Source organism: Calidris pugnax, unplaced genomic scaffold (genome assembly GCF_001431845.1).
Source record: "Calidris pugnax isolate Ruff unplaced genomic scaffold, ASM143184v1 scaffold17, whole genome shotgun sequence".
NCBI lineage: Eukaryota > Metazoa > Chordata > Aves > Charadriiformes > Scolopacidae > Calidris > Calidris pugnax.
In genome coordinates this window covers 7,153,423-7,169,852 of record NW_015090794.1, presented here as the reverse complement: position 1 = coordinate 7,169,852, position 16,430 = coordinate 7,153,423, and the positions used below count along the sequence as shown (strand labels likewise).

General features: G+C 38.3%; 1 protein-coding gene and 1 long non-coding RNA gene across 6 annotated transcripts in view; one reads left to right on the top strand and one right to left on the bottom strand.

Moving 5' to 3' along the window:
• Window positions 1-8,252, top strand: part of CPPED1 (calcineurin-like phosphoesterase domain containing 1) — a 70,248-nt gene extending 61,996 nt beyond the window's left edge. For all 4 annotated transcript variants that reach the window (XM_014936547.1, XM_014936548.1, XM_014936549.1 and 1 more), the window contains one exon: window positions 5,539-8,252. In XM_014936547.1, coding sequence (XP_014792033.1) covers window positions 5,539-5,771 — 233 coding nt within the window. In that variant the 3' untranslated portion in view covers window positions 5,772-8,252. The remainder of the gene's footprint in view (window positions 1-5,538) is intronic.
• The window catches only part of LOC106884850, a 46,288-nt gene that overhangs the window by 13,503 nt on the left and 16,355 nt on the right, over window positions 1-16,430 (bottom strand). For both annotated transcript variants that reach the window (XR_001411306.1, XR_001411307.1), the window contains exons 2-3: window positions 9,388-9,456; window positions 1,048-1,217 (exon numbers count right to left, since the gene is read on the bottom strand). This is a non-coding gene — a long non-coding RNA (uncharacterized LOC106884850). The remainder of the gene's footprint in view (window positions 1-1,047; window positions 1,218-9,387; window positions 9,457-16,430) is intronic.

Sequence of the window (16,430 nt, the reverse complement as noted above, 5' to 3'; positions counted from 1 at the left end):
ACTAATACACAGCAGTGACCTGTTTGTTTCTTTGTTCAAGATGTAACATATTGTAACACAACAATAACAAGAATCCATACTGGCAGTCTAAATAGGGAGTACCTGAAACCTTAAGTCTGGGCAAAATATTCACTAGGAGATATTTAAAAGCCAGGCTGGATCGGGCTTTGAGCAACCAGGTCTAGTGGGCAGTGTCCCTGCCCATGGCATGGGGTTGGAACTAGAGGATCTTTAAGGTCCCTTCCAACCTAAACCAGTCTGTGATTCTAAAGCAGATGGATACTAAATTCTAGCAGAGGCTGATGGTGAGCAGCCACATCCACAAGGGACGATTCAGCACCGAACACCCAATTAGGATCCGAATGACAAACATATGCTAAAAGGGGGAATTTGGGTAACAGTACCCATAAACACCAGCTTGTTTAGGCAGAACCTGCCTGTCATAGCCAACAGCAGGTAAAAGAGGTTTTAAATCACATCCTGTGTGGTCTGAGGTATCATAGCTGCACTGCTTACAGGTCACTCACTTCAGTTCCCTACCAAAATACCTTCTTGAGTGTAGGCAGATGGCAGACGTCAAACATAATCGTGGTGAAGTTGCAGTAGTTGCCTAAGAAAAATGTGTGACATATGGTGAAGTTGCAGTAGTTGCCTAAGAAAAAAACTGCATGATTCATGGGCCAAACTTTTTATCTGGTGTCTGTTCTGCTGTCTAGGGTGGGTTTCTCAAGATCCTCCCTTGAATTCTCAGACAAGAAGAGATTTTTGTTTTTCTTACAGCATAACTAAAGTTAGATTATTACTTTTGTATCCTCTGTCCTTCTAATTACACTAAAACTGTTGGGGGTTTGGTTTACAAGGTCTTGGCTTCTGTTTGTCTCTTGGTGAGAAGATGCTGCTTTAGGAACATGGATGCTTCCAGTAAAAGGGGAGCACTTATTTCCCTTACTAAATGTGTGACATGGGTTTACACCACACTATGGTTTTATAATTGTTACTTTTTCCTGACTTTTTCAGAGACTAAAGTAGTAAAGTAGTTTTGCTTACCTGCAGAAAGAGTGGAAAATATTGAAGAAAACTTGTTAGTGTAGTATCAGTCGCTGCCTGGAAGCTGGTAACGGTGTTTTACAGGTCCAGCCGGTGCAGTCATCAGGCAGGTCAAACATCAGGTTCCCAACTGTTCAGTCCTCCATCCTTCATGTCGCTGCCGCTTACCTCTGCATGGGAAGACAAGACAGTCAGGTCCATGCTAGATGTGTGTCTGTGAGCGAATCTAGAATGTTGCTGGAGACCACTGGTTATTTGTTAAGTGCCTGACGGCCAGCAAAGTGCCACATACATGGATTCATCACAGCCAGCTCTAAGCTGAAAGCAAACTGGTAACATCAAGCTTAGTGCATCCTACAACCTCCCCAAACTCAGAGGCTGCAGGAAGCAACCTGGTCTACTCTGTGTCCTCTCCTGCCACCCATCAGAGCTTGCTCTTTTAAGGACAATGCCTCAAGGCGAGTCCCACTTTAACGAGCAGGATATCACACGTAAGGTTCCCACACTGGTCAGTCTTGCTCTCTGTACGAGGAAGCAGGAGCAGGGACTGCCCAGCCACGCCGTCAGCAGCAATAGCTGGGCACACTGTGTGTGTCGCTGCAGAAGGGCTGGGGGGTGGAGGAGAGGAGCGCAGCCCCGGGGTTTGGATAGATGTGCATGTCATGAGACATAAACACTTAGTTCTGCTGCATGAATTGCTTAAATATGTTACGTTAGACAGTCACTGTAATAAGCTGCAACACAGTAGGAGTTGAGAAATGACTGCTCACTCTCAAATTGACTGTAGCATCAGTTGTAAAACATCTTTATATTATGATTTTTAAGGGCTCAAAAAGTATCTAGAAAGTACAGAATCTCTGCAAAGAGCCCATTATGTCACAGGGCTTTTATATTCTACCATCACCTTCTGAGGAATTCTGATTGCGTTTCTCCCAAGATTAAAAAAAAAACAGACCAAACCAAACCACACACCTGTCTTGCTGTGCCCCTGCTGTGGAGTCAGAGCAAGCTCTCAACGTCATTACACTGAGTTACTTAGAAGCATAACTCATACACGAGATAGATGAGCAAGTTACACTGAGCAAAGAGTATTAGCACTGATAAACTAAAAGAGGGTAACAGACAAGTTCTGGCTGACAATGACCATATATCGATATTCAACATAGAGATAACTTCATTCTCTGTTTTCCACCTTGAGTTATTTACTATTTGAGAAATCTTTGGATTTTGAAATATGAAAGCCCATGTAGCTTTTACCAGGCACACAGCAAAATAATTCATATTTTGCTTTCCAGGCTGTTCAATTTTTAACTATACTTTGAGCCTAGTTTATATATTTATATCGGTCTTCAAATCACTCCTACAAAAGCAAAGGATTGATGTAGTCAACTGTCTTCAGACAGGTTCACCTACTTTCCTTTCCATTTAATCATTGTGAAAGAGGTCTAAATCTACTGCGGGAAAAAGGTTGGAAGATTTTTCTGGGTAGAGAAATAAGGATTTCCTTGTGAAGTTCTAGAGTGTTCCTAATCACAGCTCTCTGCCTTTAAATTGCCTCTACTCTTCCCCAGAATTTCTGCTGTCTGAAGGCAAAATCAGTTGTTACTAGTTTTGGTTTTTTTTTTCAGATGTCATTTAAGGTTATAGTATCTCACAGATCACCCATTCTCTGGCCAATCACCTGAACAGGACTAAGCGTGTGTTACGTTTTGTGTTAAGCATGGAATGGCAGATTACTGAAATAGATGAAAAATAATGGAAGTTGACATTATCATCAGTGTGTCCAACCCCACGCGTCCTTATATTATTCTCTAATGATAGAAAGAATGGTTGAAAGGTAATTCCCAGTGCTGTGTATTTCAGGGTAGCTTTTAGCCTGGGGTGGTAGCAGGACGCTGCTGCGTGCGGAGGGAAGGAGAGCCATCAGGGAGCACCTCCCACCGCCCACAACATCTGGTGCTTGTCCCTGTGTGTGAGAAGCTTCACTCGTCTCCACTGTGCTCCTGAGGAACAGGCACAGATTTAGACCTTTTCAGTTCATATTTCAATATAAACACAAATTATATCCAGCAAGGTACAGCATCTATAGAATTGTGCCAGCAAGATATTTTTCTATTATAGCACAGCAGTTTCTTTCCCAACTAGCAAGAAAGATTCCATTTCATAAAGTAGTCAGTTATTCTGATAACCTGCTAGCTATCTAGTCACAGTTGACAGAAAAACTCAGTATTAACTGAAAGTATTTTCAGATGCTTTATGTAGAACCATCAAAGTTCTCATTATGATTAAGGCGCACACAACCTATTGTATTTCAACAGAGAAATTACACCTAAATCCTTTACGTGTGTTTGAAAATTTCTGAATTGTCATAAATAGTATCATAAATCAACACCAGATCTAAACACTTTCTTCTACAAAATATAAAATTCATTTACATGTTTTGCATTTGATGATAAACAACAAAATTCCCAGTATTTTCAACCATCCTGTCCAGTAATTTTCCTGTTTCACAACAGTACCAAACAGTATTAGATGCAGCTTCAGGAAGCTGTTAATAGTCTGAAATCCAAGGATCTTAGATTGAGCATGCCAAAAATCCATCCCAAAACCTGTCTGTAAAATTAGCTATTTATACTAATTCCGTATTTTCATTCAAAATAAAATTTGCACAGTCTTAAATTAGCAAGAAAGCTGATGAATGATTTTTTGCCAAACTGTGAATGCTGTTGACTGTGATGCTCAGCTGTATCTATCAGCTGTGCAGAGAACAGCTAAACGGGGAAGGATGTTGGCACCACCTGGAAAGGAGATGCTTGTCTGGGGCAGGGCTTCTCTCTTAGGAAGAAGCTGGGTGCACAACTCTGTTGTGAATGGTTTTACAACCATTGACATGAAGTACTTAGCATCAAAATTACTTTTTCTTTACTTTTTTGACTGATGAGACTAAAAAGGTTGTATTATTTTGTAGTAATAAAACCATTTGATTAACATTTATAACATGTCAAATGGGGAAGGGAAAATAATCTATTTGGTAGCATGAATTTTACCTGTAAAGACAATCAGAAAGGCCACTCAGAGTAATGAATACAGCTTCTACCAATTTATGTGTTTATTTTTGCAAGTCAGAAGAAACAAAAAGTAGAAATTACTGGTTCAGAGGTGAGGATGATGCTATTTAATTTAATTTGAAATTGTTTCAAAATTGCTGCAGGAATCCCACAGCTACTGAGGAGCACAGCAGGAAAGCAGAAGTGGCATATGGATCATCTTTAGAAGTTGGTCAAAATCAGATAGCACTTACGAACTTAATTAACTTTTTCTTAAATTACTGTATTCTCTGAGAAGGTTGGACTTCTTCAGACATTCATTTGGCTGATCAGTTAGACAATGATTCAGCCAAGGATTTCAAAATACATTATAAGTACGCAGTACGTTTGTCCTCTTCACCTGCTATTTGTCATTTGGCTTTTCTTCTACTCTTGACCAAGTTTGGAAAATACCTGAATGCAACCTACCCAGAAATTTTCAACATAGCATATTGTTGTCTCCTGCCACAAATCAAATGTATTTCTTTCAAGTTTATAATTGAGTGACTTTATAACCCCAATACAGTTAAAAATATATTTATTTAAAAAAAAAAAAAAAAAGAAAGAAACAGAACAACCTTAAGTCATTAAAAATACAAAGAAAATCAGAATAAACCTGCCTTGTTTGTGCCCTATACTAGATAAATGTTAATTTATGTCATTACCGAGCCCGACTCCTCTTGCAAGTTGTCAACCTTTGCTTTTTTGGCTGCTCTCATCTTTCTTCCCCTCTTGTTATAACTCACAACCTCTTCTGCTTATTAGGTTTCTTTGATGTTAACTGGCTCTGTTCCATGTGTGATACCTCCACCCCCAATGTCTTTCAGAAAAGATAACAAATTCTCTCTCATTTATGTTTTAATTTTTTTTTCCCAATAAGAACAGCCAGCCATTGCAGTAATCTCCCCAGGGAAGTGGTAGATTCCCCATCATTGAACATTCTTTAGGCAATTTTCTGTTACTGACATTTTCTAATTTTAATCAGCTTCCTCTAGAGTATTCCTTCTTTCCAACCAAAGCAGTAGGAAGATGACAAACACACCTTGTAGTAAGAAGCATAAAGAAGTCAGAGTCCAGTAACCCTAAGCAGAGCTGTGGAGCAGAATAACCTTTTTACTAATTATTTATTACTATTACAATTTTTTTTTTTACTATTTACTAATTATTTGTTTAAAATGGAAGGTCAGGTAAATGGTTTGCTTTTAATTTTATGAACCATTAAGGAATGAAGGCAAATATGACACCTGTAGCTGTACTCGCTATAGAACCTTCCCTACAACCTCAGCAGCTGTGCAAGCCTCAGTGTATAACCTCAGCAGTACCTGGGACTGTAAGCTCATTTTATACATAAACTGCAACTGCTGACTAAATTCATACTCTCTTTTTTTCTTTTTATTTTAAACAGGCATTAAAGCTGTATTTTCTGGACATTACCACAGGAATGCTGGAGGATTCTACAGAGGACTGGAAATGGTGGTTTCATCAGCAATAGGATGTCAGCTGGGAGAAGATAAGCATGGGCTTCGAGTGGTCGTTGTCACAGATGAAAAGATTGTTCATAAATACTACAGTTTAGATGAACTGGACAGTCAAGGCATAGAGAAAGAGCTGCTTGATATGCTTGCTAAGCAAAATTAGACTATGCCAAATTATGTGATTTTTTTTCTATATTAGACAAATAGAAACAGTTTCAGAAAGTTTCCCTGAGCTGAGGATACAGGTTTCTGATGCTGCACCGTGCCCCAGAACAGCTCTCAACGTATCTTCCTAAATAACAAGTTGTTGACATGTTTCTCTTTTGAAAATTAGACCTGGGAGGAATATGGAAGAATAGCAGAATTAATACAGTAATATATCATTGAAAAGAACTCTTCTAAGAATTTTTACTTTGCTCCCAGATATGACTTTCCTGTTAGAGAGAAAGTGCATCGAAGAGTGAGAGTTGCAGCATTTAGATAAACCTTCAACTTGAGTATTTGAGAGGGTATTTTAAAATCAATAGATTTAGTCATTTATTTTACACACTCGACAATATAAGTGTCACATTTTTTTACTCTATAAAAACAAATCTCAAAAACTCTGAAATCAACTGACTCCCGCTGACTTTTAGCAACCTGGGGATCAGATCTTGTTACCTACAGGCTGTATTTTCCCCCATTTCCCACACTTTATTTTCTTAGCTCTTCAGAGCCAGCAGCAATAAGAGAGCAAACACGTTCTGGTTTGCAGTCACAGCCTGGGTTTCTGTTACATCCTAGCTTTATATAATGAAAAGACTATAACTGAAGCTACTATAGATGCCACTGACAGAAACTAAACATGGAACAATTATTTTCCTTTTGAAATTTAACTACCATTCAATTAGCATATATTCTTGCTTATAGCTTCAGCAGTTGGAATAATTTCATTGGGACAATATTCTGTACAAACGCAATTTAAGAGTGCCTTACTGCAACATGATACAAAACTGAATGTTGGAAACCCTAAAAAGTAGTTTCTTCACTGGAGTAAGTCTTTAAAAATAAATGATTTAAAAAGAAATTTATGTGCTGCAATCCACCTATTTTTTGGGGGGGCAAGCATAACTGATTTACTGTTAAATACAGAAATAAAAAAACTTCATGTAATTAACGCATCCCTGGTTTTATTTAGTTGAACACATTATAACCCATGCCACAGGTTATCTAGAAATAGTTAGCGCAGCTTTAGCACCTGAAGAGGGAAGAACAGAAGCAATACTGGCTGAAAAACTAATGCATTCTATCCGGTTTTATGTATAAGCACTTCCAACATTGTTCCCTAGAGGATATTACAGATATTTAAATATGGTGAGAGACACGAAATGCTGTGCTGAAGCGTTGGTTTCATTACATTTTAGTCACAACAGTTTATCTAGGAGGCTCCTTCAAGCTTGATTTGTGGGACTCATGAGATTCTAAAATTACCTCTGTTGCATTTCCATGCACCAGTGAAACAGCTGCACCTGCAGATGGACAGGACCAAATGTGGACAACCGTCCCATGACAATAACCTAAGTGTAGGTAATGTTTGATTCAGAAAGAAAGAAAATGATTTTGTTGTTATTCTCTGCCTGGTTTCGCTTAGCTGAACATTTTCACAGTCTTGTTTTCAAGGGAACATCGGGGAACTAAAATCTAAGGCTAGATGACTTTGAAACAGGTAGGTACCGAGGTACCCAAATGGCAGTTTCACTGGACGTTAAGCACCCATTAGTTCAGATACTGGTTTTAAAAATCTGTGTACTCAGGTATCTTTTAAGCTACTGACTAGTTTTAAAATTTGGTCTTAAATAGCTGGGAGCTATTTAGTAATCACAGTTAATTAACAATTTCAAGAATGAGATTTTTTTTTTTATGTTCTGCACAAGGAAGAATAGTCTCTCTCTGACTTAAATCTCTTAAGTTAGTTTAAATCATCAGGCTGAAGAAGTTCAGCAGAGGGACCTGAGCTGATCTGAGTACAGAATATTCTCTCTGCTCCAGCACAATATTATAAAGCCCAATGGAGAAGTTCAAACAGTTTTTTCAATATTTCTGTTTATTAAAGGCTACAGTTTTAACTAAATATATTGAGCTTGAGAGACTGAAGGATAACTTTGGGACAATGTCTTTTGACAGATAAGAAAATTATGGTATATTGTATGCTAAAATTTTAATTTTCAGTGTTGCAGTGTACTAATATACAAAGTAGATGTTTATATAGCATAATTTTAATTGTTATTTTTAAATTCTATTTTTTCACTTTTTTCAACTGTCATTTCAACATAAGAGTTGCATTTTGTCACGAAAACATCACTTAAATACAAAGCAGAAGTTCAATGAAAAAAATAAAGGTTTCTTTATATCCCAAACTCTTCCTTTGTTTAGTGACTTCTAAGAATATCATGTTATGCTGATGACCACGTTAGCTGGAATGAGGGCCTCTGTAGTACTTTGACCTTTTGGAGCCCATGCCTTAATGCAGCACTAGCCCAAAATAGGGAGGGGTGTTCAGCATTTCAATTATTGTTCCTTTTGCCAGTGCTGTAGTTTGACAAGTGCAGCCTAAATTAATGCAAGATAGTGGGAAAATAAATAAAATCTATTCTTTCCCTTGCAATACATGTTGTTTTCAAAACATTTCTTATTTTGAATGACAACTCAGAACTTCCAACCAGTTTCTCATTCACATGGAGTCAATCATGTATAAATCAGCTGCAAACACCTCATTGTACAATACAATCACAGGAAGGATTTTTAACTGGACATTACTGTATGAAGCAGAGTTACAAGAATAAAATAAGAACGTGCTTTTTTACCAGCATAAATAACAAATTTCATTTGATCACTTTTCTTAGCATAATTAGCTAATTTAGAATTAATACTGATGCCTTAACTAATTTGAAATGGCAGAGGTCCTTATGGTCACAGCTCCTCATCTTGTTTATGTAAAGAAAAATAATTCATATTATGTTAAATTATGAAACAGTCCACCCATGGAGACACTAATTACCATTTAAGAAAACATCTTTTGATGTTGAGGATGTTATTTTTGTATTTCCAGCAGGGCTGGTAATTGTAACTCTGTCAGGATATAACTGACTTTAAAGCAAGATGTCACTAGAAGTTCAAACTGCTGATGAAACAGAGAGCAAGTGCATCCTCACGCATTTCTGTGGACTCAAGGGGTTGGGCAGAGAGGAAAAAATGAAGTGACCACAATTCATTTTGGTTTCTTGCGGTCAGCTAAAAGGCTGAGATAACCCCTAATGACTCTTACTAAATGTGGAAAATTCATATTAGTACATCAAAGCAACCTGTGAAAGAAACCAAATACTATATAATTAAGTACAATCTGAGGTGGAGACCTATGAACATGAGGCAAATTACTAAAAATTGTCTTCAAGATCAATCTCAGTTTGCCAGTTTCAGTGTAAGCAATACATTTAAGAACACACTTCTTCCAAATCTTTCCAAAAAGTTCATTAAGCCTTGACCCCTGTTTGCACACTGCCTGCCTTTCGTTCATTTGGTTCCAGCATCTAATCTTACAAGTTGTAATAGAGGCAATATTTTGATAGGACTACAGCATTCAACTCCTGGATATTACAGACAGAAAATGAGGCTTGAGACCTTGCTAAAAATTAATCACATTTTATATTGAGAATGGGCAGTGGCAGAAGTAGAGTTTCCTCCGCCATCGCCAGTTGCAGCCCCAATGTCCCCTGCTCAGCATGGAACCACTGGTCTCTTACCTCAGCACAGCAGCTTGTCTTCTAGTGTCCATATTTTCCAGACATTATCTTCGAGTAGCTGTTCTTATTCTGCTAAGAGAACAAATAATTAGAGACACGTCTAACATATGCAAATATATAAAGCATTAAAAACTAAACATTTCATAAACATTTCACTGCTTAAAAATGCACTGTTCCTCAGTCTATGTGTGTCACTGTACAAGTCACTGCAGGGTAACACGTCATTGTTTCAGCTAATGGTAATGCTGTGAATAAACTGTTTTCCTTAATGCTCTCATTAAACCTTCTCTGCAACTACTATTTGAACACAGCAGTATCCTTTAAAGCAAGAGAAACATTTACACATACATTAGTTATCACAAAGTTTGCCTGCCAAACAATCCCCGCCATTACCTATTACTTCATGATGAACAGTCACCGTGTAGAAACGCCGGTCTGCTTTAGGGAATTGTAAAGAGGGAATTTCCACCTCAGGACTATTCTACAGTTATAGGAACTGCTTTCTCTTCTGCCTCTACACTAAGATAGAGACATGACATTACTGGCAGGTATGGCACAGCAATGCCAGGTGGTCTGGGCTGCCAGCGTGCCAGTCCCAGTTGCCATGAACCACTACCAAAATAACATCCAGCAGAGGGACAAATTTCTTAGGCAAACAGGAGACATTTACTAAAAAGAGAGCCAATACAAGAAATCTCTTCTGGGCAGGCATGTAAGGCCCAAGCTGGGACGCTGTTGCTGCAGCTCCAAAGCAAGGACCCACCTGGCAGCTTCCACATCCACCATGTTTAAGTTTATTCCAATGGCAGCGTGCCAGGACGATGGATGCTGTCACCTTCACGGGGCTGACAGCAGCCTTACAACAAGGGGGGCTTGAACAATGAAAGATTTGTAGGGCTTTTTTTTGGAAAAGTTTTTTAGATTAGCTGTTTTAGCAATATAAATTATTGCCTCTTATTAGGGAGCAGGGTCTCATGAGTAGTTTGTGCCCATTTTTATCCCATTCGCCCAACAAAAAAGGGTTTTATTAATTGTTTGTTACTCAGAGATGTGAAGCTTAGGCAATTCAAAGCTAATAAATGCAGGCACTGAGCTTTTGGACACAGTTACATTGGAAGATGCTCTATAAAAAAAAATTGGAAAAATAAAACATGTGAGAGAAACAAAGCATTAATCCAGCCTATTAAATCAGCCTCCAGTCTAAATGAAATCCAACTCTGATGCAAAAGATACAGAAGGGGGGGGAGGAGGAGAGAGGAGAAACAACCCACAGAACTAAGGCAACAGAGACAAACCAAAAGCTTTTCAAGCAGTATGAAAAATATTCCCAGCACTTCTCTTAAAAAAAACAAAAAACAACACAACCTACAACTCTGAAAGCCATTACTTTTTTTTAATTGACATTTTCATTTGTTTCTCTAGAAGTAATTTCCTCCATTAGCACTTTGTCAAATGCAGGTAGTTTAGTACAATACTACTAATAAACAGCTTTTTTTTTTTTTCCTCTAGGAAACCCATTAAGGCCTCATCCTATTTAAAATTATAGTGTTGTTATGTGACTTTTGGGTAGCCAGCAATTGAAACATCCATCGTCTAAATATATCCCTATCTTTCTTGACCATTGTTCAGAATGGTATAGTGGTGTCAAAAATTACAATGTGGCCTTTTAAAGGAACTGGTAATGGTGTTATCTATGTGTATTCAAACCCTTCCCACCTGTTTCCATATAAAAAGGCCCAGAAGATCAGGGATCAGCAGTCCTACATATGGCAACCTGCCATTGGCTGAATATCGTGCCAAGAGCACGCCAGCTGGGAACCCAATGACTTGTGTTTTGCTGCATGTGGGACAGAGATAGTATTACCATGGAAGACCATGTTACTCCAGCACACCTCCAGCACTGAAGCCAAGAGGGTGCTAACAGGACACAGAGTGCAAACCCAATGAATTTCCTGTCTTTTTTAACAGAACCTGAGCTGAACTTAGTCTTACCCTTCTATTAATTCCATGCCTTGGCCTGTCATAACCCAGGACAAGATGGAAGCACCTCACTTTACCTCAGCTGGGTAAAAGCTGGTGTTCCAGTCTGGTCAATGAGATTCTTTCCTACATAGGGAGATAGGTAACTCCAGCAGGTAATTATCCTATCCTGCAACTGCCATTATGTGCAAAAAGGACAATTAAAGCCAAAAAGCAGTCGCAGATCTGGTTATACCAACATGATAAGCATTGAGCCTGAACTTTTCTAGATTTGGAGCCTAAACAATGCTAGCGCTACTACTTGATTTGGGATGTCTTTGGGATTGAAGGCACTTCCTTCTCCCATACACAAATGTACCTTTTCCCAGATCACCAGCTGTGTAGAGAATTTGCAGCAACAGCTCTAAAGAAGCATACAAACAGGAGTAGTACATGCACAGGTGTTGGGCAGAAACGTAGTTCCAGATAGCAGAATTTTAATCCAGACACTAATTAAAGACGATAATGCCTCGGGTTCCTCACTTAGGAGCACTCTCTGATTTGGGTTTACCAAGATTCCTACTCTCGCAACAATTTAATTCCACTGAAGGCTCATCCAAGTCACCCAGCCTCTTCTGCCCTCCATTGCTGTAGCAATTAATTTACACTCCCTCCCCACTATAAGAGTGGAATTGCGGTGGGACAGAAGACTTCCCTACTATAGCCACTCCCTTTGGCTCTTTTTCCTTCACTTTTTCCAAGCTGCAGAAAGGAATCACCATTCCCACCGATCTCAATCCAGCCCTCCACCACATCAGGAGCAGGATAAGAGCTGACGCAAACATCTTAGATATACTCAGATACTGTTTCAGAAGTTCCTCACTTTGTTTTCCCTCCAGCATCTCCCTTCAAGCTCTACTACACCTGTGTGCTTATTTGATAGCTAATTGTTAAACATAAGATAGGATGGGTGAGACTCAGGGCAGTAAGGCCAAGACAGAAGTCAACAGGCCAGGAGGGCCCGAGCTTTCATCCCATGAAGTAACATTCTGGGATGTGAACTGGAAAACCTGCCAAAGAACATAAAGACACAGGGAAGAACTGAAACACAATTGGGAAGCAACCCGTTATGTGCTACTGGCTATTCTCCTCAGCTGGAAGTCAGCACCATCCTCTCCCTGACCCTCCCTAGCTGCACGGGGAGCTCTTGGAGGCTACTCAACTAGTTCTCTGCTGGCAAAGGGCTCCATCTGGTCTATATGGCATTTGTCAAATGTGGACACTCACAGCAACTCAACATCAAGAAATTTTCACTGTTAACAACAACATAAATACTGGTTAATATTATACATTATATATACCATACAGGTAGGTTCCCCAGTTGCTCTGATGTTCGCTGTGTTCAAACCAGGGCAGAGTAGCTCCTTTCAGCTCCACGGATCCCATCATACCCTTTTAAGTGTGCACAAACTTCAGCAAAAAAGCAGGCCAGTCCAAAGCATCCCTGGTTGGACTCACAAGGTAACAGCTATGACCTTCTACGATACTCTACCCCATTTACTTAATTGTCAGAGTAATTTGAGATATAACTGATGTAGCACAAAAGCTTCGTAGACCAGTATTGTCATCTCTCGCACCCCCCCAGCTCCTCCTTTTTGACTAAAAAGCATGTTTAGGAACACGATGATTGTGAAATACTGTGAGATTAATCACTCTAATTTATTTCATTTTACCATACTACCATACAGTAGGTGAAGTGTTCATTACTGAAAGTAAATTCCAGCGATAACTGGGATTGCTGTACTTATTCCATGCATTTCAGCGCGTTTTGTTCAGGCTGCACCTTTCTACATTCTTCAAGGTGTTTTACAATATGATGCCATCAAAAACAGGGGTAAGGAAGAAGATCTATCCTTGATGAAAAATATTGTTTTTATGAGTACACTGTCTCAGTGCAGTAATGGTTAGAGTTTCAATCACTTTTTCAAGGAAGCAAGGGAAAACAGAGAGAAAGAAAGGAGAATGCTGTCTGTTACTGTGACCCAATTTGAGAGCTGAAATAGACCAATTACTGTTTAGAGAACAGCATTCCTTTTCACTGTGTAGCAATTTAACCCAGACAATAAATGCATATTTAAAATTCAATTGATTTAAAAACATAAATGCTGCCAATCTTCCCAATCAAAGGACTTTACTTATTCCTTTCATTTGGTACACTGCCACAATAGGATAACCGAGACGAAATATTTTGAAAAGTGTATTTCTGAGTCCTGTTTTTAACAGAATTTTGTTTGCTGTGGGTAAATACAGTAGTAGTATTTTACATGTGGGTCATTCAAAATTAATTCTAAATTTTACAGTCTGCACTTCTTATATAAATTAGTTTGCATTAAAACCAGACTTCAAGAAAACTAACAATTTGACAAAAATAGAGAATCATGGATACATATCAAAGGGATCCGTCTAAAGAGATCAAAAGAGTGATGGGACTATGTTAAAATTCACCTCATAATAAGCTTTTCAGCGAAAGGACTTTTACAAATTTACTGTTTTTCCTATTTGTGCACTAGGCCATATAGAAGTTTCCTATTTTTTTCTAGAAAAGGAGCTCATACTGTTAAGATTATTTCTAAGCCCTCTATTATCAATGCAGATATCTAATGCCTCTCCTTATCCTCCTAAGAAATAATGCAATCCTAATTTATTTCTCATTAAAGATGCATTGTACCACTAATCAGCTAAAGGTATTTTACTTGAGGCTCACTAAGTTTATTTTTAAGTCTTCAACATTTTAATTGCTTTGCTTTGCCCTTGGGTTCCTAGAAATTAAATATAAACACAAAACTTCCTGTGGAAGTAAAATATAACCCATGAAATTTCCGTACTCTTAGACAATATTATATCAATACAAATTTAAGCATTTATGTTTATTGCTTACTATTTCCACTCAATTCCCTTATTCTTGCTCCTTTCCCCTTCCTTTAAAGCAGCAAAGTAAATAATTCTTCCCCTTGTTGACTTCAAGTATTAGTTGCAACTGCTGTGCTTCAGGACATTTACCTACTTCCTGGCTTTTGAGCACGCTTCTCTACCTCCTGTCCTCCTGTAATACACACTCTGAGAAGACAGTCCATCTGCACAGGCCATAAGAGCAATTGATATCCCCTGGTTAGGGCAATCTGCCTAATTAAGATCTCAGGACCTTGAAACAGGTATCTGCCATAATACACGAATATGATCTAATTCATTGCAAGGAAATGAATTAAATTATTCAAGGTCCTTTTCATCTTTCTTACACAGTCATCAGTATGAAGTCTTGCTGTTATTTTATGTTTTACAAATGTAGGAAGGGTATTTGTTATAGAATTCAATTACACAACCCTTATACTGAGGTATTCAAATACATACTATCCCCAAATGAACTCGCCGCTCTTCAGAAGTTTCAGTTGTAAGGAACGTTGGCACTGCAGGCTCCGGGATCTGTGATCCAGGAGCATTATTTCAATGTTTCCTACAATGTTAGAAGGCAAAAGCTACTTAATTTTGGGACAGTGACTGCAGTCAAGGTCTTAGAAATCTCACAGTTACAGGAAGACCTGCTGATTAGCATTCCCAGTTTTAATTAAATCTGGTGCAGATACTGCCCTTGGGGACTGAAACATAGTGAAGATATTGTTCTGAAAGTAGGACAGAGCCTGACAGAGCCTTAGCAGAAAAATTGCAGTTGGCTGTAAACCAGACAACATAGTCAAGACAGACTCAAGAGATGTGACAGAGGTTCAGACTCCAGCTCTACAATCAAATCTCAGTTAACCATGGCTGCAGTGTGGAGGACAGAGGTTGACCTCATTTATTTAAGTAAAGTTACTAGCCATTATTGGGAATATTTGGTTGCTTTAGCTGGAGCAATTGATTGTTCAAGCCAAGTATTTCTTTGCCATAAAACTGTCTATTTACAATGGAAAGATCCCCATTTCTCCTGGGGAGATAATCCTTTGCATTACTACTGATGACTTCTCTCATTCTCCACTGACTTTCTTCACTTTCTGCCTCAAAGATGCGCAGAAGATAGAGCTTCAAGCACACGTTCAGTGCAAACCTTCATTTATCAGGTACAGTGTAAATTCTAACTGATCTTCCCACACAGCTCACTGGTGACTTCTTACCATTTCAACTACCACTACACAAAGGATATTTAATGATTCCTCCCATTAAATCTGAATGAGTGACATCTTAAGTAAGGTCTGTTAATGAGATAGAGATCAAACTGATGCTTGATGGCAGCACTCAGAATTTTTCAGCATAATATTAAAGATGACATGTCATAGTTCACTCGCAGTTGCAGAGTTAGTACATATTTATGATATATTTCTAACACACCACAGACTAAGGGGTGAATATTACTGCTTATTGCAAAATAATAAACATATTAAAAGGGAATGATCTGGCAAATATGATCAATGTTTAATTTTAATGAATCTTTTATTTAATGCTTTTTAAGAGAAATAAATCTCTTCTTACCCTGAAACCTACAGAAGATATCTCGCACTGTATCCCAGTGAGCAAAAGCAGAGTTCTGGAAGTGTCTTGAGAATATAAATACTGAATGTAATAATTAATGATAAGGTTTCTTTCTTACCTTCTGAACTTACAGCTTTATGGGCTGAGAGGAAAGTTTGTAATTTTCTTTTAAAGTTCTTTATATACATTTAACAAGCAGAAGATGAATTGCTGCAATTTACTTTGCTCTCACCTGTTTCTGGGGAGTCTCAAGACACCGTTTTATAGCTTTCTTCTTAGATGTTTATCTCTTTTTCCTCTTTATATCAATGCTAATAGCAAGCTGTAGAAATAATCCACTGCAAGAAGTTTCTGTATTAGTACAGCAAAGACTGTATTTGTAGAAATTACTCTAAACATTTAAGCAAAATATTTTAAATGCTATTAGTAAAAAAAAATAAAAATCCAATCCCTGAGGCTTTTTAAAATTACTATTTTGACTGCATGGATGAACACCAATTACATCTTTATTGTTCTGCACTGACCAGTCAGCCTGTCTGTGGCTTTAAACATGAGCTGTCTTC